This window comes from Scomber scombrus, chromosome 1, assembly GCF_963691925.1.
Source record: "Scomber scombrus chromosome 1, fScoSco1.1, whole genome shotgun sequence".
Taxonomy (NCBI): domain Eukaryota; kingdom Metazoa; phylum Chordata; class Actinopteri; order Scombriformes; family Scombridae; genus Scomber; species Scomber scombrus.
This window is the reverse complement of record NC_084970.1, coordinates 20,957,071-20,981,880: the sequence shown is the minus strand read 5'-3', so window position 1 is coordinate 20,981,880 and position 24,810 is coordinate 20,957,071. Positions and strand designations below refer to the sequence as shown.

The window sequence follows — 24,810 nt, the reverse complement described above, 5'->3', positions numbered from 1 at the left end:
ACAATACGAAATAAAAACATCATGTAACAATAACTCACAGACAATACATAATATGTGTGTGTATCTTGTCATACAAATAGTTAAAAACTCTACACACTGTACATCAGACATTGTGGACAAAAACAACATGGCATTGAACCTTGCAGCCAAACAACATAAAACAGTCAATGATATTCAGACAGCAAATTGCACACAAAGAACAATTGACGAGATATACTTGAATTGATTTGTGAACTAATACTTGCAATAGGACACACAAGTCATGTTGGGGTGTGTGTTGTGTTTAGTGTCATGTGGGAGCGTTCGGGGGTCTGTGGCAGTAGGGGAGCTGAGGGAAATTAGGCAAACCTGGGGTTGTGTAATTACATTTCAGGCATCAGCTTGAAAGAGTATATTTACTGCCCAGAAAAACAGACAGCATCACTCAGCAAGTATGATTATTTGGCCCAATTTATACCAAGGGTGTGCTCTGCTTTTTATAGGCTCTTCCTAAAAGGCTGGAGCTAGGCCCAGATTGTTATTAAAGTGGGATTTAAATGCTTCAGTGTGAGCTAAGTTTTACAGATTCTGTCTGATTTCAGCCACACCAAAGTAGAAAGTAAATCTTCAGCAGTAAGTGTGACTATTCTAAACTTCCTAGCCAAAAGTTTCAGGTCTGATTTCATAATTCTGACAATCCATCGGGATGTGTCGTAAAATATAAAGCAGTGCTGTGTACCAAAGTAGTAAACCAGTTGTACAAACAGTGGATTGTGTGCATTATTGAAACACTAACTTATTGTGAATTTATGAGATTGCTTTTTTCTTCTGTCACTTATTAATTTCCACATATGTGCAGCTTTGAGCCTGTTCTAATTCCTCACAGGACAATCTGCTTTTACTAGATTACTTATTCCTCCTCTCCCGGAGCGACCCATAAGATGATGACGCATGTTTTATGGCAGCTCAGCTCTTGAATGGTGACAGATGTGATATCATTCAGCACCAAGACTTTACGTTCCCTCTGTAGCAGCAATCTTTAAAGGATGTGATGTCATCCCCATTTTATGGTCTGACACAGCTGGCTGTGGTGACCCTGACGTATAACCACAGTGTTTCTTCTTCATAAAGTTTTACTGTTTACAAAAAAACAAACAAAACTGAAGCAAATCGATCTAAAAAGTTAACATTTGTCATAGCTCTTTGGTATAAGAATTGCATTCAGTACCTGTATGTTGCATTTAATATTTAGACTTAATTTTCATTTATGTTGCCCCTTTTCCAAACAGTTTCCATGGACAAGTTCTCAGTGTGTTTCACATATGATCTATATCATGAAATTCTTTACCCTTCAAGTAATATATTCAGGCACTTTTTAGTGCTGGATTATTATTTTTTGTTATAATTATTCTAATCTCAATGAAGGCCCAGATTCAGCTTTCTGTACACAGTTTAGGCGTAGAGTCTGATATTTTCATGTAACTGTAGGTTGGAGACATTGTTGTGTGAAAACATTTTGCTTTTGATGTAATCCGTATTTTATTTAAAAAATGCTTATTGTATTTACCACCCTGTGTGCTGAGTTGAAAATGTGCATACTATACGTACTGGGATACTCTGACCGACCGTAAGGGTTCATTAATGAAGCAGGGGACCAATGTGACTCGGATGAGGTGGACCTGGGATGACAGTGAGGTCACAGGTGGGACGCAGACAGGAAGTGCGTGTGTCCTGATTCAGCAAAAGTGCAGCAAGCGCTCAGGAAAAGCCTCATAGCTGGAAAAATAGATGAGTGAATGGAAACGGGCTAAAACAAACAGCCGGTTACTGCTTGACGCTGATAGACGATGAAAACAGTCACATAAGTTTTGAAAAACACATTGTGAGAATCTGAATAAACTGTACTTTGATGCTACCACTGGACACACCGGATGTACTGAAAGTCATCCTTCCATCTCTATACACCTTATCACACACTTATGATATATCTCGTTTGTTGAGAAAACAAGTCAGAAGTCAGACTTGTCCGGGCAACGTTTCCACCATCTGTGTGTGCTTCACACCTGAGAATACATCATGCTGATAACCTCAGGCTACATATGATGAAAATGTGTGTTACTCATCACCCACATCCCTCATGAAACTTCCCCCAGAGCTCAACCGCACACTGAGAGACAGAGAATATCGAAGGAATGACTAAATCACAATCATCTTGTTTTTGTTGCTAGAGCAAAGAGCCATGTAGGGTAGATGAAGGACTTTAGTCTGCTGGCACTGGGTGCTCTGTAAATAGTTGTCAGTCTGATTGTCTCACAGAATGTCTCACACAACTGATATGGTTGGCACCTTCTCGCCCTATCCTCACTTTGTGTTATCCTGTTGAATAACACACAGGAAGCGAGTTGTTCTGTCTGTATACTGCGGGAATTTGGAGGTCAGGCACAGTACCAGCTCTTTATGTTGCTAGAAGAATGGATGGAGAAAGAGTGTCTTGTTGGGAAGGTGAAAGAACATTTTCAGCACTAATTTCGGGAGGCTATCGAGACAAGAAACTGTCCAGCTTGTTGAGCACAGCAGGGGAAACCTTCAGAAGTGGTATGGTTCTGGATCAGACGTCAAAAGAATCAAGACACACACACACACACACACACACACACACACACACACGCATGTCGCCTTCCCACACACTGTTCTTATAATGCCTTTTAATATGTTAGAAAGAAAGAAGATAGAGTTTGCCAAAACACATGCGTCATCTCTTTCATCTATCAGTCAAGAGGATGATGTCATGTTTGAGCCACACATTCTCAGACAGATGCTGTAACCTCAATGAACTGACTTCATGCATTTTTTTTGGCAAAGGCCGATGCATGAATAACACCTTTGATATGAAGAGGCTGTAATAAAATTATTTAGAGTGATGGAAGGTGCTGGCAAACATCCCTCTCACTTAAGGCTTGTGTAAATCTTACTAACAATACTCTTACAGCACCAAGGTGGCCTGGAGAAGTCATCTTAAGACTGTAATGGTCCTAAGAGTCAGGGCCTATCCGACTAAAGTGTCCTTGAGTGAGACGCTCAGCCTCTAAATGCCCCAGTGGTGCAGAAATGTGCCGATCATCCATGTATATATTATAATACTGCCTGGTATGTTATTAAACAATTGGGATAAAAACGCATTTTCTTCTCAGACTCTTCTGCAGGAAAAATCTCAGCCCTCTGTTAATAACAAAACGTAATTAATTTTGCCTATCCATGCCTTGTGTTGATAATGAGGTCAATTTGTCATTCTCACTTATTTAGTGCCTTATCATTGGAGGAGGTCCCTGTGGCCTACGGACAGCCATTGAGCTTGCCTTGATGGGTGCTAAAGTTGTGGTAATTGAGAAGAGAGACTCTTTCTCCAGGAACAATGTGCTGCACCTTTGGCCCTACACCATCCATGACCTGCGGAGCCTCGGGGCCAAAAAGTTTTACGGCAAATTCTGTGCGGGGGCCATAGACCACATCAGTGAGTGTCTGACAGCAAAAAACTTTCTTCTTCATTTATTCATTTGTGGTTATTGTCTTAACCTCTCTGGACATTATTTTTCCCTGTAAATAATTTCAAATTTTGTCCATAATGTACAATGTATGTAAAAAATGTGTTATATCCCTTTCTGTTACGTCCTCATCGGATTTGAAAAACATTCACATTTTGGGTTACAGGAATGAATGAATGAGCATCATTGATTGACATTTTTTTGCCCTATATTTTTTTCAATTGGACCAGAAATGGATCTGGTTTCAGGTTTTAAAAAGATATGGGGAAAAAACTCATTTTTTTTAAATGGTACAGTAAAACCCACCAAACAAGACAAGACTTTTCTCTTTTTAAAAATGTTTTTTAAGCATTGATTGTCTATAATCTCTACAACATATAAAATCAAGAAGAAAAGCCTGCTTTCTGCTGTCCTCACAGCAACAGCAAACACAACACAGTAATGGAGCTTGTGGGCTCACTCCCAAGAGTGTCATGACAACATAACATAAAACACACATTTTGGCAGCCTTTTTCACATGTATACAAACGTTAATGTGTGTGTCTTACAGGCATTCAGCAGCTGCAGCTGATGCTTCTGAAGGTTGCCCTCATTGTCGCAGTTGAGTTTCACATCAATGTGGAGTTTGTCAAGCTGCTGGAGCCTCCAGAGGATCAAGAAAATGAAGGTATCCATCCACACGTTCACCTCACTTACATGTCCAAACAACACATTATCAGAGTTTTTATATTCATCTGCTGACAGTTGTTTTATGACCTGAGAGCTTTTGGGAAATGGAGAAATATGAGCAGCTGGAAACTATACAACATTAAAAAGGATGAGGTTTAATAATGTGTAAAGCCTTATATGACATCAAGCTGAAACTGTCAGTTTGTTAGACATTTTTAATGTGTAGCTTTCAGGTGGATCTGTTATTTACCCTCCTGCTCTGTTAGTCCTGTACTCTGCTCTGCCTGGTCAGGAAGCGGGAAACTTCTCATCCTGTTGTATTTAGTTTCCTTGACAGCCAACCAATAAACATGAAACAAACATTGGCACCGATGGAGTTTCTCATTATATTTAGATGAGGTTAGTAGAGGTCAAGAATATTGAATTTAATATGAAAATGTAAGGATATCATCTGTCACTCTCTTCTGATGATGTTTTCCTGTCCTGCAGCACTTCAGACACCTCTATATTTCATTTAAGAGCAACACATGTTAATCTTTCTCTGCATATATCCTGTACTGTAGGAGCAGGCTGAACTATTTGACACTCTCATCCCACATTTGACTTTAAACTCTCGGGAAGAAAATAATGTGCACACCATTGTCAGGTGTTTTCTCTTCAGCTGCAATATCAATATACAGATAACAACAAGAGCTTTGCCTAAATTTAGACCCAGGCTTATCCCTCCTGTTCTGCTGTGACGGACTTAGCTGTGGCCTTAACATCATGGAACACATTTTTCACATGGTGACATTACACAACAAAATGCCAAGCTGTTCCTGCGCTTGTCTCACAGAACCCAGCACTGCATGTTTAAAATGACTAAGATTGAATCTGAGACAATATTTCAAGCTTTAATTATATGTTATATGTTAGTTGGGCAATGATCCGCATTTGTGCAGATAATCTCTGTATTTCTTGAACATACCAAGTTTTAGCAGCATTCCTCTGCTTGCACTTTATTTAACATCCCTCTTACAAACATGGCATGAAAAGTATTTTTCCTGTCATTGAAATCATAAAAAGAGCAGTTGTACTGGTAAAAACAGCAGAAACCCTAAACAGCAACAAAGATAAAGTGTACTGCATCTATCCTCACAAAGTCAGCATAGCAGGTGGAAAAGAAAAGAAAGATGTTTAGACTAATAAAAACACCAGTGCTTTGTGGAGTGATTAATTATATAATTATTTTCTCCCTCTCTCCCCTTTCTCTCTGTGTTTGTCTCCCTCCCTCAGGGATTGGGTGGAGGGCTGGAATCCGACCTGCTGATCACCCCGTGGCTAACTTTGAGTTTGATGTTGTGGTGGGGGCTGACGGACGCAGGAATACTCTGGAAGGTGAGAAGGCAGCAGCAGACAAAAGAGATTTATAGTGTTGTTGCCTCATGGATGTACTTAACGACGAAGTGTGATATATTGTTACTCACATATGATGAAAGCTTAGACCCTATCATCACACTCAAATGTTTTTTAAAACAAGGATTAGGCTTTCAGGTTTATTTTCCATTGGCCTCTACTTGTTTTTATTGTGCATCTTTTTGAAAATGCTGCATGTAGCATTTTGTATAATTAAGCTGAACACATAACTATCCGTGTCCGTCACATATGCGCTACATGTTTAATGGACACTTTGTCTTTCTGTTCATCATCAAAAATCTTAGCTTTATCATGTGGAGCACAGAGTTTAAGGGTTTCAGTCAGATAAAATCCAGCACACCTTGTACTAACCGAGCAGCCACTAAATTCAAGACAACTCACAGGATTGTGTCTCGACTCTCACTTTGAATAGCCGGTGCTGCTGTGAGGCTTAAAATGAAGCCCACCTTTTTGTAAACGTATATCTTAGTGAAGCCATTGATCTCTCCCAGTGGGAGAGGTCACACATGAAACCACCAAAGCACTGCACATAAATAGAGCAAAGCCGGGGCTTATTGCAGCAGCTGATGCGTGTTGGACTCTCTCCATCTCTCTACCTCACTGTTTTGGTCTCTCTTTTAAAAATGCTGTCATCTAACAACCAATTCACATCAGATGCTTATTCCTAAAAAGGGATTTTTTTGAGCAGAACAAGACGTTTAGCTCATTCTTCAATTATGAAGCAGCCTGGGAGAAATGATTTTCCCCTGTGGTCAGTCTGCTTTTGAGCTACTTTTGTTGTGCTAGCTACATACATACACACTTAAATACAATCAGATCTGCACTTTGCTGATTGTTGCTGCATCTCAACAAGAACAATTAAGTGATAGAGAGGAAAAAAGATCCCCAGTGAATTTTACCCCTCAGGTGTGGAGTAGTGACACAAGTTCAAATGTTTTATTCTGCCTCCATAAAATCTTGTCACTGTCTCAACATCAGTTTCTAATAACCAACACTGCAAACATGAATTAATATGTTTTCTTTTTTCAATCATGACATTTTTAGTTAGTCCATTTCTGTGTCCCTGTGTTTTCTTTTGAAATAGCTGAAGTAGAGAGTCATCAAAGTTTCAAAGGATTGATTGAACCGCAGCCCTTGAACATATTAATTAAATTAAATTTCTATTTTTGAAGTATTTTTGAACTCTTGAGAAGTAGAAGTTTTTGCTGCAACACTTGCAGTTCTGAAGGTTAATTAAGCGAAGTCCATTTAAATTTGATCATAGCATTTAATCTCTTATAATCCATGCCTTTTGTTCCTTTGTCTATATAAAGACTCACCTTGGTAAACTGCCTCTTATGCTAAAATATCCGACTTGTAATTATGGTTAAAGGCTACATTTCCTTTGGTTTCCCGGGCAAGCCAAAGGGACTGGTTGTTTGTTTATGAAGATCTACATCTCTTATGTTTCTTTCTGTTTCTGTATTTCAGTCTCTCTCTCCTTGTGTACTTCTGTTTGGCAGGTTTCAAAAGGAAGGAGTTCAGAGGTAAACTGGCGATTGCCATCACAGCAAACTTCATCAACAGAAACACCACCGCCGAGGCAAAAGTGGAGGAGATCAGCGGAGTGGCCTTCATCTTCAACCAGAAGTTCTTTCTTGACCTCAAAGAGGAAACAGGTAAGAGAGAAGCACAATCAAACTGTCTCATTTATGCTGTTAGTTGGCCTGTTAGAACATGATTGTACAGTGACGTCCCACACAGTGAGCTCATTACAGTGGAAATATTTACTCAGAAATGTTTCTCAGTGACATGAGTCTGCTCACCAGAAGGTTATGTTTTTGTTTGTTTTGTTGCTCTGGTTGTAATCATTGACCAGTTCTGTAATGATTCTCAACCTCCTACAGCACAGAATAAGATGCTAGCACAGCAATATGTTTACAGAATAAAACTTTGATGGTTTAGAATCAGTTGCACAAAATGCCACCAGTACAAAACAATCAAAGCCTTCACTGTTGATGGATACACCATTGTGGCTTTAAAAAAAATGTAGTCATCGAGGAACTGTACCATTTCTTTGCAGGTATTGATTTGGAGAACATTGTGTACTACAGAGACAACACGCATTACTTTGTAATGACAGCCAAGAAACAGAGCCTGCTGGACAAGGGAGTCGTCATTAATGTAAGCAGATAGAGGTGTCCTTTTTTCACACTTTCACATTTTTATTTTTAATTCTTGTGCTCTGTAAATAAATTTAACTTATTTACAAAAATTGTTTTTTCACAGCTAATTCATTGTATTCCAGTTTATCAAGATAACAAGGATTCAATATCATGGATAATGAACACTATATTGTGATCAAATGCAACAGCCCTGCAACAAATAGTAACTCTTCACAGCATTTCCTTTTTTTTCTTTTTTCTTTTTTCTTTTTTCTTTTTTCTTTTTTCTTTTTTCTTTTTTGTTATGACTATGTCAATGAGGTGTTGTCATTTCTGAGGCTATGTTGTGTGTATTTGATGAGGTGTTGATATCTTTCTGGCTTGGACATAAGATTGTGTGGCAGCCGGTAATTGCATTAGTATAGATAGTGTGCTAGCCTGATAATCAGACTAAATTGCCATTTCGCTTCACTTCATTAATCTATTTGAGCCACTGAAAAAGTTGGAGATGTGGACAGTAGTTTACAGGTCTAAAACCAAGCTGATTGTGTTCACTTCAGGATATCATGTCCACAGTCTGTGCTAGTCATTTTTATTTTCCAACACCTTTAAATATTCTACAATGGGGCTTTTATTTCACTTTTTTGAAATACTAAGCTAAGCTCAGACTGTTTGAACTCTGCCTGACTGTCATGCTTTTGTTCAACAGGATTACATAGACACCCAGATGCTGCTGTGCAGTGAAAACGTCAACCAGGAAGCCCTTCTGTGCTACGCCCGAGAGGCTGCTGACTTTGGCACCAACTACCAACTTCCCACGCTGGATTTTGCCATAAACCACTGCGGACAGCCAGATGTAGCCATGTTTGACTTCACTAGCATGCACGCCTCAGAGAACGCTGCTCTGGCCAGGGAGAGATTTGGGCACCAACTGCTAGTTGCACTGGTTGGCGACAGTCTGCTAGAGGTGAGAAGAAGCAAGCTGTGCAATATCATGTCATGATAGCCCAGGTCAGGTGAGTATGGGGATCTAGAGGGTAGGCAGGGTGTTCAGGAGCTTGACTTCCTGAGGAAAGAGACTGTTGGCACTCATCTCGGATGTTCCAGTTTCACATGCCAGATGCTGCAGGGTGGAGAATCTTTTGACAGTGATGGAAGATGTTCTTTGCGATTTAGGCAAATATTGTTCGATTGTTGTTTTTGCACCAGCCTGTGAGCTGCTCCACCTTTGCAAGACTCATCCTTGATGATGCTGCTGACAGTCAGTGAAGCAGTTGTTCATTAATTTATTCTGCACAGCTGCAAAGATTATTATTATGACACATGACAAGTAACAGAGCACCAAAATTACAGATCCAATTACAGAAAAGTCTGCTGTTGTTTCATTTATTTCTTTTATTGGGATCCCCAAAAGCTTCACTGATTCATAGACTATGTTCTGGCTCCCTCCTATACACTGACATTGATATGTTTGCTCCGTGTTCCTGTTCAGCCCTTCTGGCCCATGGGGACAGGTTGCGCTAGAGGCTTCCTGGCTGCCTTTGACACAGCCTGGATGGTAAAGAGCTGGGCTGAGGGTCGGACTGTTCTGGAGGTGCTGGCAGAGAGGTAAACACACATATGCACACATATAAAACATTTGATATGTATGTCTATTCAGAGAATCCAAGCAATCAATGTCTTTGGATGCTTTGTGTTTAGTCCACATTTACCCTCTCTACTAATCTCTGCTATGGTAAAACAAAATTGACTGATGCTTTGTGTCTTTTGTCATTTGATGTGTATGTATGTGTATATAGGGAAAGCATTTACAGACTACTTCCGCAGACAACAACTGAAAACATTGCCAAAAACTTTGATCAGTACACCATAGACCCTGGGACACGATACCCCAACCTCAACTCTTCCTGTCTCAGGCCTCACCAGGTGAGAAAGAGGAAATCACTTCACTTCTTACTTTATGGACAACACAAACAGATGTGTTGTTAGGTATTTGCTTTAAAATTATCAGTTGTCTCAATTGGTATTATTTCTTATTTTTATCCTGTCACAGGTGCGTCACTTATACATCAGCGGAGAGCTGAAATCCTGCTCTCTGGAGCGTGCTGCTACCATACGCAGGCCTGTCAATCTCTCCAGACGAGGTAAGTATAACCAGAACTGAAAGATGCCTGCGTTTTGTTTTTATGACAGCTGCTGACTCATCTCTAGATTATTAAGGAAAGTGACTGATAAGAGCTGCTCTCCTCTGTTACTTTGTAAGAATCCTCACATAAGCAAAACTTCCGCCCGTAGCTCTTTTTTCATTTCCTTCTTACTTACCTAACATACTTTAAGTGGTATGTAACCAAAATTAACCTCCTTTTAGGGAATAAATCACAATCTGTGGTTTATTTTTATGTGTGAGTTCTCTGGGAGGAGGAAGTTTAAAAAATGAGAGCTGGTGGGTTGTGGAGGGAACAATCAATCACACACAGGTTTGACATAACTTCATGACACTGTGTTTAAAATAAAGCTTCTATTTGAAGTTAAGAAAACAATCCCTTAGACCACCAAATGCAAGTATAGATATAGATATTTATTTATAACACAATGTGCTAACAGTGCTTCAGAATGGGGAACTAATATTACAGAAGCTCTAAATGCTGAACTGAACTGTATGTTTAACAGAAGTGAACAGAGTCACTCAACAAAGGCAGTGAAGAAGTACATGTCCGGACAGAAATGTGTGCATACCTCAGCACCCGGTCCCTCCATTTCTGTCTTGACTTTATTTACTGTCTCTTCGTGGTTTGGCCCATGCTTGTGTGACATCATATCCTTTATCAGCCTGAACTTCCTTAGTGACTGTCTGACGCAACCTGCATTCCTGTGGATTTGCATTGTGTGATTGTGAAATCTGACTTGCCTTGTCTCATTTGTAGAGTCTGAGATTAGACCTGCGAGGCTTCTTACCTGGTGCCAGAAACAGACGGAGGGCTACAGGAATGTGACGATCACAGACCTGACATCTTCTTGGCAAAGTGGCATTGCCCTGTGTGCCCTCATCCACAGGTTCAAACCGCAGCTGATGTACGTAACACACATCAGATAAAAATACTATCAGCCTCCAGCACTGCACTCCACTTACTGTAAAACCAGTAGGGCTGGGTATTGGTACTTGATATCTTTTTAAGATAACAACATAATCCATTACCAAGTAGTATCAAAACTTCTCCAGTCAAATGATACCCGTATTTGCTCCTTTTCATTCTCAAATCTAGAAAAAAATACTCTTTTTATGGTTTTTGCTATTAGCCAATCACCACAAGTGTTGCAACGTGGGATTAGCCAACTACTACCACAGCAGCTACAACACATACAGTCTGTGGTGATAATACTTAATGGTACAGCTTTATACAGTTATTTAATACATATTTCATATTGTAATTTGAACACTTTAAAAATGTATTTGGGTAAAAATCATTTAGATTGGGAGAAGTGGTGGCATTTTATACCACTAAATGCTTCCATTCACATGAGGATTATTGAATGAAGCACTTTGTTGGTATCAATATCTCTTACAGGTCACTGGTATTGATACTGGTATTGAGACCCAGCCCTAAAAAACAGTGTCAGTAACATCTTTTCTATCTCTCTACCATATTCACTGCATACATACATTCACATAAATGAAACACTTGTTCTTTGTTCTGTATAACAGCTGGTTGTTGAAATTCATCTGTGATGGGTGTGTTAAATATGCTTGGCATGACAGCAACTCTTTGATCTATGTGTGTTTTTTTCTGCTGCACTCTCCACCTCCTCACAGCTTAACCCTGATAGATGTGAAAAAGACTTCATAGTAGCCATTCTGTATGTTACGCTAGTTTGGAGTGTACATATATATGTTTGCTGAGTGCAGCCAAGTAGACTCACAGTTTTATCAAAGGGGCATTTTCACTGAAAAAAAACTGATTGTTCCAGTATAATCAATGTGGACCTGAAGGAATGATTATTCTGCTTTTAAAACATATTTTATTGACTACTATTTAGCTCCAAAGAACAGTTCTCTCTGCCTTTTAATACTGGACTCAAAGAGAAAAACAGCTCATGTACTGCAGTGCTCACTGTGGTTTTCTACCCGCTAAGACGACACAATCTTTGCTGAAAAACAGACCAATTTCCATTTTGTAGCATTAGACTGCCTTGCACAGCATGGAATTAGTCAATGCAACTGTAGATTATTGCATTTACAAATCTAATTATATCCTCTCACACTTTAATTATTGCCTTCATACCTTTCCACATGCCACTACGATTTCATGTGGTCCTGCAAGTTTCCAGGAACCACTCCTGTTTTTCCCCTTCCCTCCTCCATATGTATGCCTGTCAGCAGAGCAGACTGCAGCGAGGGGAGCAGGTCTATTGAAATGAAAAAAAAGAAGAAAAAATGAGCCTCAGTGCTTCCAGAACACCAGAGTTTTTGTATGTGTGTGTGTTGCTGCTAGGTTACTGTTCTTCTTTACATTATATCTGATGGTGTCTGCACACTGTCAGCTTAGACATAGATGTCAGAGCTTCTTTTTTTCACCCATTAGAAGTAATTTGCCACCATTTTCTCCCAAAATAAGTTCTTCTGCAGACCTGAAAATTGATTGAGTAAGATAAGTCTGTATGTGAAGTCATACCATTCTGCAGACGGTGACTGTTTTCATATCAGTGTGCGTATAATGTTACACTCTGCTTACTGTCAGTCACCTGATACCTACATGTACAAATGGAAAGATCTGTCAAGAGATAATCACTTTAACAAATCAGAGTTACAAACCTCATTGTCACATTCCTGCTTTGTTATTCGGGGGAAGGTTTGATAACCATTAGGGCAGCGCAGGTATAAAACTTGACACATTTCTTAGAGCTAAAAATAAATCCCACGACAAACTGTGATAACTCAGGATTGGTCAGAATGAAAACTATAACCAATATTTACTGACATACTTTTTTAACTATATATTTTTCCAGGTGCTTTGCCATTTACATAGCATGAATCTTATCTTTCTCCATCAGAGATTTCGATTCATTGAATGAGGAAGACCAGGCTGAAAACGTGCAGCTGGCTTTTGACATCAGTGAGCGGGAATTTGGGATCCGTCCATTCACGTCTGGGAAGGAGCTGAGTGCTGGTGAGGAGCTGGACAAGACCAAGATGATCACCTACCTGTCCAAATTCTACGAGCTGTTCCGAGGCACACCTTTACCTGCATCAGGTACTCTACTCTACTCTACTCTACTCTACTCTACTCTACTTAACCCTTCTTGAGTGTACTCTATTCTACTCTACATTATTCCATATTTTATGAAATCACCAATAGTCATCCATACAATACTGTTGCAGTATTAATATTGAGGTATTTGATTAAAAATATTGTGATGTCTGATTTTGTCCATATTGTCCAGCCCTATACTCTTCTATACACTACTCCACTGTTTTCTACTCTACATTACAGTGCACCACTCGACTCAACCCTACTGTACTTTCCTTGACTCTGCTCTGTTTCATTAGTTAAAGACACTGAAGCCTGATGTCATTCTTCCTTGAGTCTGGTCCCTGTCTTCTTTTCTTTATTCTATAGCTAAAATATGTACAAAAAACAAAACAGTGAAATTCCAGTGAAGCAGAAGGTATTCAGTTTCCTTTGGTTTCCTGTGAAAGCTGCGTGTGTGTGTGTGTGTGTGTGTGTGTGTGTGTGTGTGTGTGTGTGTGTGTGTGTGTGTGTGTGTGTGTGTGTGTGTGTGTGTGTGTGTGTGTGTGTGTGAGTGAGTGTGAGTGTTGTGCAGTCTGTTAGTCAAGTATAGTGGAATGAAAGTAATGTATTTGTACCAGCACTGTGGACTATAGTGGACTGGTATTCTTGACAACATGAGAACAGCTGCCCGTTTCTATAGAAGGGCTATTTTCATTATTTACCTTCCTCTGAAGTGTAGCTGAGCTTTATTCTCTTTAATGGAACATTTCTCTGCACAGATGCAATAACCAGACCCCTTGTATAACTTTCCTAATCTATATGGGCATTATGAGTTTTTTATTATTAGACATTTATGACTGTGTGATTTGGAAAATATGAAAACTCTAATTTGGTCAATTGTTATGCTGCAGGTTCCAGAGGAGTAGATGAAAACAATGAAGATTATCCATCTAAGGAAGTCAGAAGTAATAATAATGTGCTCAATCTTGCACTGCACAGGAAACGAGTACCAAAGGTAACGTTATACTGCACCATTTAAATATGATGTAGTCTTTCAATATCTTTATTTGCTGATTAAGGTATATTTATTTTATACACACACAGTATTTTATAATTAAATGGAAATATATTGGAAGATCATGTGAGATTTTCTTCTACCAGTTTATGGCTGATTTGTATTTCGCCTGCTGTACTTTCAGGATGAGAAGAAGTCGGATGGTACAGACCCCATTTACAAAAGGAGGCGAAAATTCTGCAGTTATTTGGAGGAGGTTTGTTGATAAGCTGCTTTTAATGTCAAAGTTAATTACTATTAGTGTGAGGAGCTAGTATCTTATCTGTTTTCTGTCTCTTTCCTCTGTGTCTAGGCCACCAATCTGTCCAGTAACGGCTCCCCAGTGCAAGAAGGACAGGAACCAAAGGAGAACAAAGTGCGCTCCATGGCTTCTCAATTACAGGCCAAGTTTGAAAGTACACCTAGTTACACCGTACGGAAACAGGTATAAAAAAACATAACCATGAATTTTATTTTATTTTTGTTTTATTCTGATCTAGTAGGACTATGGTTTCCATTGTAGGAATGTAAGTAAATATATAGTGAATATATGTATCCATTTATCTATCTACACAGAAATACTTTTTACATCTTTCCTGGCTGCAGATAGTTAGAAATGGCTATTTGTCCTCTTTTCCATGGATCAGGGATCATGTGTGTGTTTTAAATTTCCCTTGTTGTCAGTTGGAGTTCTGATCGTGGTCTGTGGTTTCGCTGACAAAACTTTCCTTTTGCTAATGCTAAAGTCTTCTGTTGTCTATCATTTCTAGCTTTTAATCATTTCAGCCTTTTCTATTTCTGTGCCTCTTTATTAACTTTCTTTCTAACCTTTCTGCAAAATCTCAGTCCGACTGTGAGAGGTCGTCCCCGCTCCGTACTCTTGACCTGACCGAGAATCATCACATTAAACTCAGGCCTCCGGTCCCACCTAAACCTCCTTCTGAGAAACAGGTAGACTGGAGCAGCCAGATGAGAGTTAAGACACACAAACTGTAGTCTGCAACATCATTTGTATGGTACATGAAAACACTCAACTTCATACAAAACAGACACACACATACACAGACATTTGCATATGCATGTGTACTGTATGTTCATGTACCACAAACACACACATCTGTAAGATATCACTTGTCTAAACTGGAGTTTTCAGTCTTTTTTGAATATTTAAAGGTCCTTACTGGTGGTTTTGCATTTCTCAGCCCGGACTGATTTGAATTCAGAGCAAAAATGTACTGAATGAGATTCACCCTTGTGGCTTTGCAATTACATTCAACAACATAAGAAAGCAAAAAAGCAGAGCACTACACTTAAAGGTCAGAAAATGAAATGCCAATTAAATAACACATCTACCTGAAAACCATGCAGCAGGTTTTTTTTCTTTGTTATTTGACCAACTGCTATCTACAATATACAGTAAATATCTCTTTAAAGGTAGAGACAAAGCTGTTTTGCTGTCAGTCAACAAAATAGTTAAATGTTGCAAGGAACTCCACAAATTGTGATCATTCTTTCATGAATTGAATTTAGTGTGGAATATTCTTGTCTTAAATGCTAGAGTGACTAAACCCAGACTTCAATTTTCCACCACTTAGATTCACATACAGTAACCAGTTTGACTTATGATTTGACTTTTGCTTCATTATTATCCTCACATCTTTCTTTCTCTTGCCCAAGCAAGCAGAGGGAGGACTTTTTCTTACTATTCGTATGAAGTTAAATATGTCTGAAAATTAAAACCTTATATAATATTTGCTCATTAATCTTAACAAACAAGTTAAGTTGTCGCAATTATTTTCTTGAGTTACATTACTTTAAATTTATACACAGTATCAGTCAAAAGTTTGGACACACTCTCATTTAAGGGAATGTGAGGGTGTGTCCAAACTTTTGACTGGGTCTGTACATCAGGCACACATAAATGTCAAACAAGTCATGAAAAGAATAATGTGAATTTGACAGGTTATCCATTAATATTTTATAGTTCGGGTCTCATATATCAAACTGCCCTTCAAAGTTCTTGAACCCACCAGCAAAAACTGTTTTAACAACAGTTCCCATTCGCAACTGCACAACATGCGATGATTACATAACTTTGGCACCATATAAAACGTTCACTGTAATGGATTACCTATGCAAGTGGATTTTCATGCTGCGCTGGCATGAACCAATGGCTGCCAGGAGGGAAGTAAATCTAAAAAAAACTTTAGGTATGCTTTGAAAATGGTCGGCAAGACTGAAAGGTATTTGTGATTTGTAGTTAATGGGCTGAAACATATAAAAGCACCAGTATGGTTCTTTAAATGATCTACAGCCTCTAAGTGGATGAAAAATAAACTTAAGCTTCACTGTTTGGTTGCTTGATGAGGAGCCATACCACAGCTCTCATGTGCACTACTGTATATTATCACTTCCAGTTTGAAGTCCGTATCAGAAATGCAGCAAAGCAATTAGTCCGCCTGCCACCAAAGACTCTGCCCAAACCCCAGTTCCAGCCTCCGTCCCAGTTTTCTGTTGTGAAACTCAGACATGTGGATCAAACACTTGCTGAGACCAAGCCTCCACCCGAGAGTGCGGACTCTCCTGCCTCTTCTCTCTCCTGCCACTCAGCTGTCCTTTTCATGTCAAGAGTTCTCCAGCGCCTCAAGGAGGTGGACGAACACGTCTCCGAGGTGAACAATATCTCCTGCTAAACATCTATTTTCTCTTTCCTTCCTTTAAACCCTTGTGATTGTTGCATGTTCACATCCCCAAAATGGCCCCAGAGTGAATGTTGATTATATATCATGCCCTGATTATACATTTAGGCTTGTGTAATGTGTAGTCAGATGGTGAAGTCAGCCCTTAATTATCCAGCCTGACAAAAATGGCATGAGCAGGCCTACAGACCTGGCACGAGCTGAGGCAGACACACTGGCATATTATTGGCCAGTCAGAGTCCGTGTGGAACAGGTCAGCCAGGGCCAAGCTGCAGGCGGAGGCTTAAATCTGAAAATAAGCTACTTTGGTTATTCAGATTGGCCAAAAGCCTGCCTGCCTTCGTAAGATCAGCCAAGCGCTGCAGAAATTTTCACCTTATCAAGTTGTTTGTCAAGAAAATGTGATGTGTTTAGTTTCAAGTGGAGTTTCATCAGTTTGAGAAATGTTCTTTAAATACAAAGAAAAGATAAACTAATAAATAATAATAAATAAACTCTCTGATAAACCTCGAACTAAACTATTGAAACCACTGCCACAAAGACAACTTGTGTTACTGTTAGCGTAATGCATATCAGCAGTATTGGTAAATCCCAGTAGTGTATTTACATATATTATATTATTGGTACAAATTGTGACTGCCATGTTTCATTATCACTGCAGTTTGTCTTTGTTTGATATATAATTTACAGAATTTTGGGACTTCCTAATATACATACAATACTTATTACATAATAATCTTCTTTTTTTTCTGACAAATGCGATTTGAGAACAGATGATTTGGTTTTCTTGTAGCTCTGTTTGATGTCTCGTGTTGCTTTCATCTCACTCCAAGTGTTGATTGCCATTTCCGAATTAATAGCAGATAAAATGCTGCTAACCAGCATTTTATATAATGTAACAGTGTTTGAAGTCATTATCAAAAGAATAGTTCACCATTATGAGAAATATCCTTATTAACTTCTTGCTTAGAGTTAGATGAGAGTTAAGGCTGCAACTAACAATTATTTTCGTGGTTGGTTAATCTGCCTTTTTTTTTTTCTTGATTTAATATTTAGTTATTTTATATGTTTAACGGTGAAAAAATGGCATTCATAATTTCTTTGACGGCACAGTGATGTCTTCAGTTTGATCGCTTTGTCTCATTAACAGTCCAAAACTAAAATATATTCAATTTTCTCTTATATACTGTATATATATATGAAGAAGGAAAACTGCAAAACATCCCATTCAAGAGGATGGAAGCAGAGATTCTCATTTTCTATCAATTATTTGATTAATCATTGCAGCTCTACAATCAAGTTAAATATGAAGCTGGAGCCAGGAGACATTAGCTTAATATTGAGAGTGGAAATGGGGGGAAATTTAGCCTGGTTAAAAAAAAAGTTTAAAAATCCACCTACACAAAGGTGATTCATTAGGACCATGTATCCTGTTTTATTAAAGCAATAATTTGTGACTTTAGAGAGAGTTATGTACTTTAGCTATGCAGCCAGCGTAGTGACCTTTCAGTCTCATCATCGCAGTGAAGTTTCCAACAGAAACACTGCTGGGTGGATGGATAAAATGTTGTTCATTGTTCACTGTTGAGATGCTGGTAGATGGATTTTTTTCTGTTTCCATCTGCTGCCAGTCTTTATGTTAAGCACTGGCTTCATACTTAACACACAAACATTAGAGTGGTGTCAATCCTCTCCTCTACCTCTCTACAGCAAGGTGAATAAGTTGCTGTCTTTATTATTTTATCAGTGTGTAGATAATCCAATTTTGCACCTAGCATTTTTTTAATCCTAAATGTAATATTTAATTGAATCTCATTTTAAATGAAGCACTCAGAAATTAAACTTACTTAAGCCTTAAAGAATCAATACTTCACTGTATGATTTATTAAGGTGGATATTTCTGTCTGAACCAGCGTATTTGTGTCTGATTCCTCTGCCAGGTTTGTGTGGCTGTCTCATTTTTCTGCTCTTGCACAGTATGAGCAGCAGTGCAGTGTGGAGTGTGAAATTACTGTAATAAGGCAGCCTTCGTTCCACACAGCGATGTCATTGTTCTCCTCCCGACAATACACACTCAGCTGTCAAATCATGCTTCTTATTGGGAAAGCAGAACAGAAAGGTCTTTCATCATTTTACTTTGTCGGGCTTATTAAGTGGTTATTAGTCTACCTAATTATGTCTACACATACACACAACGTCTCGTTTGTTGGTGGGATAATGTGTCTCACTGTACCGATGCCTCTGTTTTGTTCCTGTACTCCGTGTCCTGCTGCAGAAAAAAGCTCAGACACAACAGACTAGAGAGTTTCACTCAAAAAGTATAAAGGAAAAAGCAGTTCACCTCAGCGGGTTGTTCTCAGGAGACAGCTCCTCTTTACTCAAGGTGAATATCTCCAGCTTGATCTGTGACCCCACCCTGGCCTTGTGTGTTGCACCACCTACACCCCCACAGAGTGTTTATTTACATGTTTAAACACCTTATGTTTGGATCACATGTGTTGCATGGGGATTTTCTCCCTTGTGTATTTTCTGTTAGTCTTTTTAACAATCTAAAAATTTAAATGAATCTAATTCAGGCTGTGACATTTATGTGGAGTCCTGCAGTCAGGAGGACTGAAATATAACCATGTAGTTTATATAAGTGTTGCCTTGTTGTTTGAGGTGGGAAAGCCTTATTAAAAATGTTTAAAATTAGTTTATTAATCATTAGGAACCACTGTTCTGGTCGCAACAATATCAGATATACTGTAGATACTGTAATACCATGGATTTAGTCTGGGCACATTCTTCTTTTTCTTTTATACAATCATAATCATAAAATTTCAGTTATTTCAATGTGTAGAGTGGCCTGCTGTCTCCTGTCTCCATTATATCAAACAGGAATATTATCATTATTTATTACTATTTATCATCATTTTTTCGACAGATTCGAAATATGTCTCTAATGGTGACAAGTCTGCATGTTGTTAATAAAATGCAGTTTTTCATTAAAGCTTTCTTAATTCCAGTAATTGCTTGGAGTAAGTTCATAATGTGATAATTGTTCCACTGGAGAAGGCTCAATGTGTCATATTTATCCTAAAGGCAGCACACAGAAATACTCCACTTAGAAAGAGCTTGAAAAAAAAAGCTTAAAAAACAAGACTTGGGCTGATGTTGTTTTAATGAATCTTCAGAATCATAACGGGCAGATCGATGCTAAAGGACCTTTTTTTTTTTGGCGCGTTAGCTTTGCTTATCCTGCTGTTTCTGCTTCGTGTGCTTTTAATTACCAGCAGAGGAGGAGTGTGCTGTGTATTTGTGGTGGCACTTTGTGGGTTCCTCTGCTCCACCCATCCCAAACAGTCTGCTCCAACTCAGCATCCACATGTTACAGCAGGACTTGGTGTCTGGGTACACAGCACTCCGTGTTTTTTTTTCATTTTTGGATCAAGTTTTATTCTTGAAGAGCAATTTGGAAACTATTTGGACATACTGAACCATATAACCGTGTGATTATCCCCTTTCTATAATTATACTTTACTGTGTTTTCCTCGGGGCTAAATGTTAGCGAGCAGTTGGGAGGAAGACTGTGGGCTCTTAAGGAAAGAGGTCATCCTCCCCACAGCTTGCAAATACCCTCACCTTAACCATCACTCAAAATATCCCCAGAGGACATTCAAGAAATGATGCTGTGAAAGAAAAGCTTTAAATCTGTGGGGGAAAGCATCCATAAGCACAACTATGTGTGTTCCTCATCTCTCACATTATTACTCTTCCTGCATGTAAAGCCCACCTCTGTTTGTACTGAGCTCACACTTCCAAGAGTAAAACTGTCCATCCAAATTTCATTTTCAGTATTCATGGTGCCAAATCATAACTGTAGCAACCACAGTATTGTTGGTTAATACATTTCTGATTGTAAAAATTTAAAAAAGTAAAGTAAGGTCAAATTGTATTTTTTAAAATGTATTTCATTTGAAAGGGACCATGAATAGTACACTATTGAACATGGATATTACTATTTGATGTACTGTACCAGAGTTAGCTTTTCATCTGCAGTCCCCAGAACATTTGCACAAAAACCAAACAGTACAAAGCAACAAACACACAGAACACACAATACAAAGATACACACAGTAGCACATCACACACACACACACACACACACACACACACACACACACACACACACACACACACACACACACACACACACACACACACACACACACACACACACACACACACACACACACACACACACACACACACACACACACACACACAATTATGTCTTTATACCCTTGTAGGACAGTCACTGACATAACATATTCAACACATTCCCTAGCCCCTTACCCTAACCTTAACCATCACAACTAGATGCCTAAACCCAACCCTTACCCTAAACTGAAGCTCAACCCAATTCTAACCTTAACCTCAAAACCAAGTCTTAACCCTCAAATCGCCCTTTGAAATTGTGAAATGGCTATAATGTCCTCACAACACAGAAAGGTCCTCACAACATTAGTTTTCAACTGAAATTGGTTCTCTCTAAGATAGAAAGGCACACGCACACACACACACACACACACACACACACACACACACACACACACACACACACACACACACACACACACACACACACACACAGAGATGACAAATAATGGCAAATAAAAGCAAGATTGTTTTTGTATGCTGCTAGAAGACTAATAGAATGTTAAGTGTTTTATGAGTCATTCAGTTTAAAGTCGTGACTATTTCACTGATCTCATTCTGATGTTATACATTTTTAATTGTTCAAGTAGTGAAAGAATCGTCAAAAAGAAATGAGTCAGTGTTTAGCATGTTGTCTTCAGATATTATGAAGTGACATTAGTGCTCGTTTTTCAACTCTGTCATCATAACTCTGTCTGTTCTGTTTCCCAGAACGACTCGGTGCGAAGGGCGTTCCCCCAGTCCAGCGACAAGTGTCACTCATGCGAGAGGCGTGTTTATATGGTGGAGAAGGTTTGTGCCGAGGGGCTCTACTTCCACAGGGAGTGTTTTCGCTGTTCCACCTGCAGTTCTGCCCTGCGCCAGGGAGCACATGCCTTCGACTCCCAAGAGGGTATGTGTCACCAAATGCTGGATCCACATAAACAAACAAAAAGAATTAGAATCCAGACCAGAATCAGTATCTAGTTGGCTGATATATGCAAACTTTTTGTTATCTTGCAGGGAAATTGTACTGTAAACTTCACTTTGATCAACGTAACAATGGGACAAACCTACGCAGGAATTTATCTCTACACTCTCTACGCTCAGTAAGCTTTGCACCTCAAACTATATTTTTATTCCAGCAATAGCTATTGTAAAATATCTCATTTCTCTGTCTCTCGCTTCCTTTGTTGCAGAATCGTCACGGAGGTGGAGTTCAGGAGCAATGTGCTGCAGATGAAGAGATTTCCTCCAGCAGAACAGCAGACTTGCAGAGTCAACCTGCAGCAGGTACCTTCAGCTCCTTCATAAGGAAAAAGCTGAGCTGGCCGCTGAGTGTGACTCGCACTGTTTGTAACGCCCCCAAGCATCTGTTTCACCGTGTGCGTAAGACAGCGCAGGCCGTTGCCGGCCACCTTAGGGACAACGCCCAGGACTACATAAACCTGTATGAGCTAATGAGCCTGAGTTTACCCCTGCTGCTTGTGTTACAAGAGGTTCTGCTGCAGATGTACGCAGAGGCTGTGCCTGACGAGCCAAGCTCTTTCCAGCCTCTACTGTTGTGGCTGCAGGAGCATATCGGCCAAAGGCTCATCTAAAACCTCAGCTGTTAATAGTAAACCTTGACCATTACTCCAAACGCCATTATATCTGTGGCCACGGTGCACAGTAGCTGGAGTGTTCTTGTCATATTATCTTTTGTAACTGTGCACAAGCACCTTTTTGATGTTTACTTGTCTTTTCATGATGATACTAGTTTTGCTCTCAGTGTGTTTGATGCTGTTTTGCATCAGCCAAAACACTGTAGGTTGCACATACAACTTTTTACAATTTACTACAGGGGTCGAGGAGATTTGTTTCAATATGAAAGCTGCACCAAAGAATTTTGCAGTGGGTTTAATTTGGAACCTGTACAGTAGGGTTACAATAAGTTAAACAAATAGATTTAAAGTAGTCAAACTGCAAATAAATACCTTTCATAGAGTAAAACAGGCCACAGTCTGCGCATGAAAGACTTAAGACTGCTGAAATCATCATTGCTGTAAAACAGATCCTGCAGTTAAACTTGCTTTACTCAGGTCTTTACGACTGACTAACTTTGTGCACTTTATCTTTGGGAACTGCCCTGTGGATGTAGCAGCAAACTGTCACATACAGTGAGACTAAAGCCTGGTGTCATGTTAAGGCTGAACATCTGGCAGGTTTTATTTTGTGCTCCTACGATATGTTTTTTTGTTTTAAATATACATATACGCAGGTATGTGTGTTTTACGCACATGTTTAATTTTTTTTATTATATTTACTCTACTCTGACCACTCATTAACTGTTTTTTTTGATATTTCTGTATGGATGATTCTCAAACAATCCCTCAGAGGTTTTGATACTATGGACTCCTCTCCCATTTAGTTATACTTTGCTGCCATCTACTGTTGACTCTCAGAAAAACAATGAAGGCAAAAAAACAAGATACCCCACCCTCTCAATTTTTGTATAACATGTCAAAGTAAATTAAATTAATTTTAAAATAGTTGATTTCATAGATACTGTAGACAATAGGCACTGGTGAGTGTGCTGCGATGTGTTTGTATGTATTTGCCACTCTGCCTTACTTTTAAAGCATATTGTAGAAAGATCAACTGCAAACCTCTTTGACTGGAAGACATGCGGTTGCTTCCTATTGAGATAAAAAAACACTTTCTGTTAGTGCTGATGAAGCACTTTGAAGTTGCAGACGAGTTTGTTTAATTTTAAAAATATCTGTAAATAAATAATGTTGGCAAAAACATCAGGCAGTTTTTAAAGTGTTTACAGTATGATATGCAGTAATATGTTTGTGTTTTGCTCTCAGCTACCTAATTTTTCATGTTGAATTACTGAATCTGATACATGTTGTTAAGAAGGAGATACATATCTGGTTTACAGTGCAGCATAGGTGAAAAACATGTTTTAAAATACCAAACAGCTGTTTTTTATACACGGATTGTACTTATAGAACATAAAAGTTTTACATTTACAACAAGACATCAGTCATGTAGACTGTAATCTGTACAACGGTGCCAACAATATTGTTTCTTCTTTTTTATGAATGTCAGTATTTTGTTTTGTTCTCATAAACATTTTCTACTTTTGTGTATTCAGTTGTTTTTATTCATGTCCTTTTTGTATGTTCCCTGTGTTTTAGATGATTTTTTCTCTTTTCCTCCCATCAGCTGAAGCCTTTTATGAAGTGTGTGAGCAGGCTGGATGGTTAGGAGAGATGACATGATGAAGGTGATCACCTGCATGGTCACAAGCTTGTGTGTCATAGTTGTGCTGTTGCGGCTGCAGATGGTGACATTGAATTACAATAACTGACCCAAAGTGTCTGAAATAATTTAACAATATTTACAGTAATAATAAATAATTAAGGGTGCCCCCTTTGCAGTGACATTGAGTTTTGGCTAAACTGAACTAAAGACTAATAAAAGGTTTTAGTGTTTGTTATTGACCCTCGGCCTGTTTTGGGAATGAATTGGTACTAACTCAGACTGGTTCCAGTCCTCTGAATCGCTGCCACGTTGTTGTTGTTGTTGTTGTTGTTGTTGTTGTTGTTTTGTTTTTTTCAGCAGTTCAAATCAATAATGAAGTGAATCAAAGTGGAAGTTCAGTTTAACTATCAGGCTGCTTTACTAACCAGTGAAAAGAAGAAACCAAAGAGATGTCAAATCAGGTCTTATTCCAATTTATTGTGTTAAGGTGAAAGTTCTTCTCTAAACAGATCAACAAACATCTACGAAGAAGCTAATGTGTTTTAAACTAAATTACTTAGCAATTTGTATATACATTATCGACATAGGTTATCCATTGACCTGAGGATGCTCTATAAAATCCTGAAGATTTAATAAATACACTGTCAG

The 24,810-nt window shown here is 38.9% G+C and overlaps 1 protein-coding gene across 1 annotated transcript in view; it reads left to right on the top strand.

Annotated features, from left to right (window-relative positions):
* mical2a (microtubule associated monooxygenase, calponin and LIM domain containing 2a) overlaps positions 1–24,000 on the top strand; it is a 33,583-nt gene extending 9,583 nt beyond the window's left edge. Inside the window, exons 3-19 of the mRNA XM_062423015.1 lie at positions 3,283–3,490; positions 4,072–4,188; positions 5,466–5,567; positions 7,109–7,264; positions 7,669–7,769; positions 8,460–8,717; positions 9,243–9,358; positions 9,550–9,676; positions 9,804–9,894; positions 10,675–10,822; positions 12,800–12,999; positions 13,890–13,993; positions 14,178–14,249; positions 14,346–14,477; positions 21,643–21,823; positions 21,934–22,019; positions 22,110–24,000. Coding sequence (XP_062278999.1) covers positions 3,283–3,490; positions 4,072–4,188; positions 5,466–5,567; positions 7,109–7,264; positions 7,669–7,769; positions 8,460–8,717; positions 9,243–9,358; positions 9,550–9,676; positions 9,804–9,894; positions 10,675–10,822; positions 12,800–12,999; positions 13,890–13,993; positions 14,178–14,249; positions 14,346–14,477; positions 21,643–21,823; positions 21,934–22,019; positions 22,110–22,511 — 2,601 coding nt within the window. The 3' untranslated portion in view covers positions 22,512–24,000. The remainder of the gene's footprint in view (positions 1–3,282; positions 3,491–4,071; positions 4,189–5,465; positions 5,568–7,108; positions 7,265–7,668; positions 7,770–8,459; positions 8,718–9,242; positions 9,359–9,549; positions 9,677–9,803; positions 9,895–10,674; positions 10,823–12,799; positions 13,000–13,889; positions 13,994–14,177; positions 14,250–14,345; positions 14,478–21,642; positions 21,824–21,933; positions 22,020–22,109) is intronic.
* The last annotated feature ends 810 nt before the right edge of the window (positions 24,001–24,810 follow it).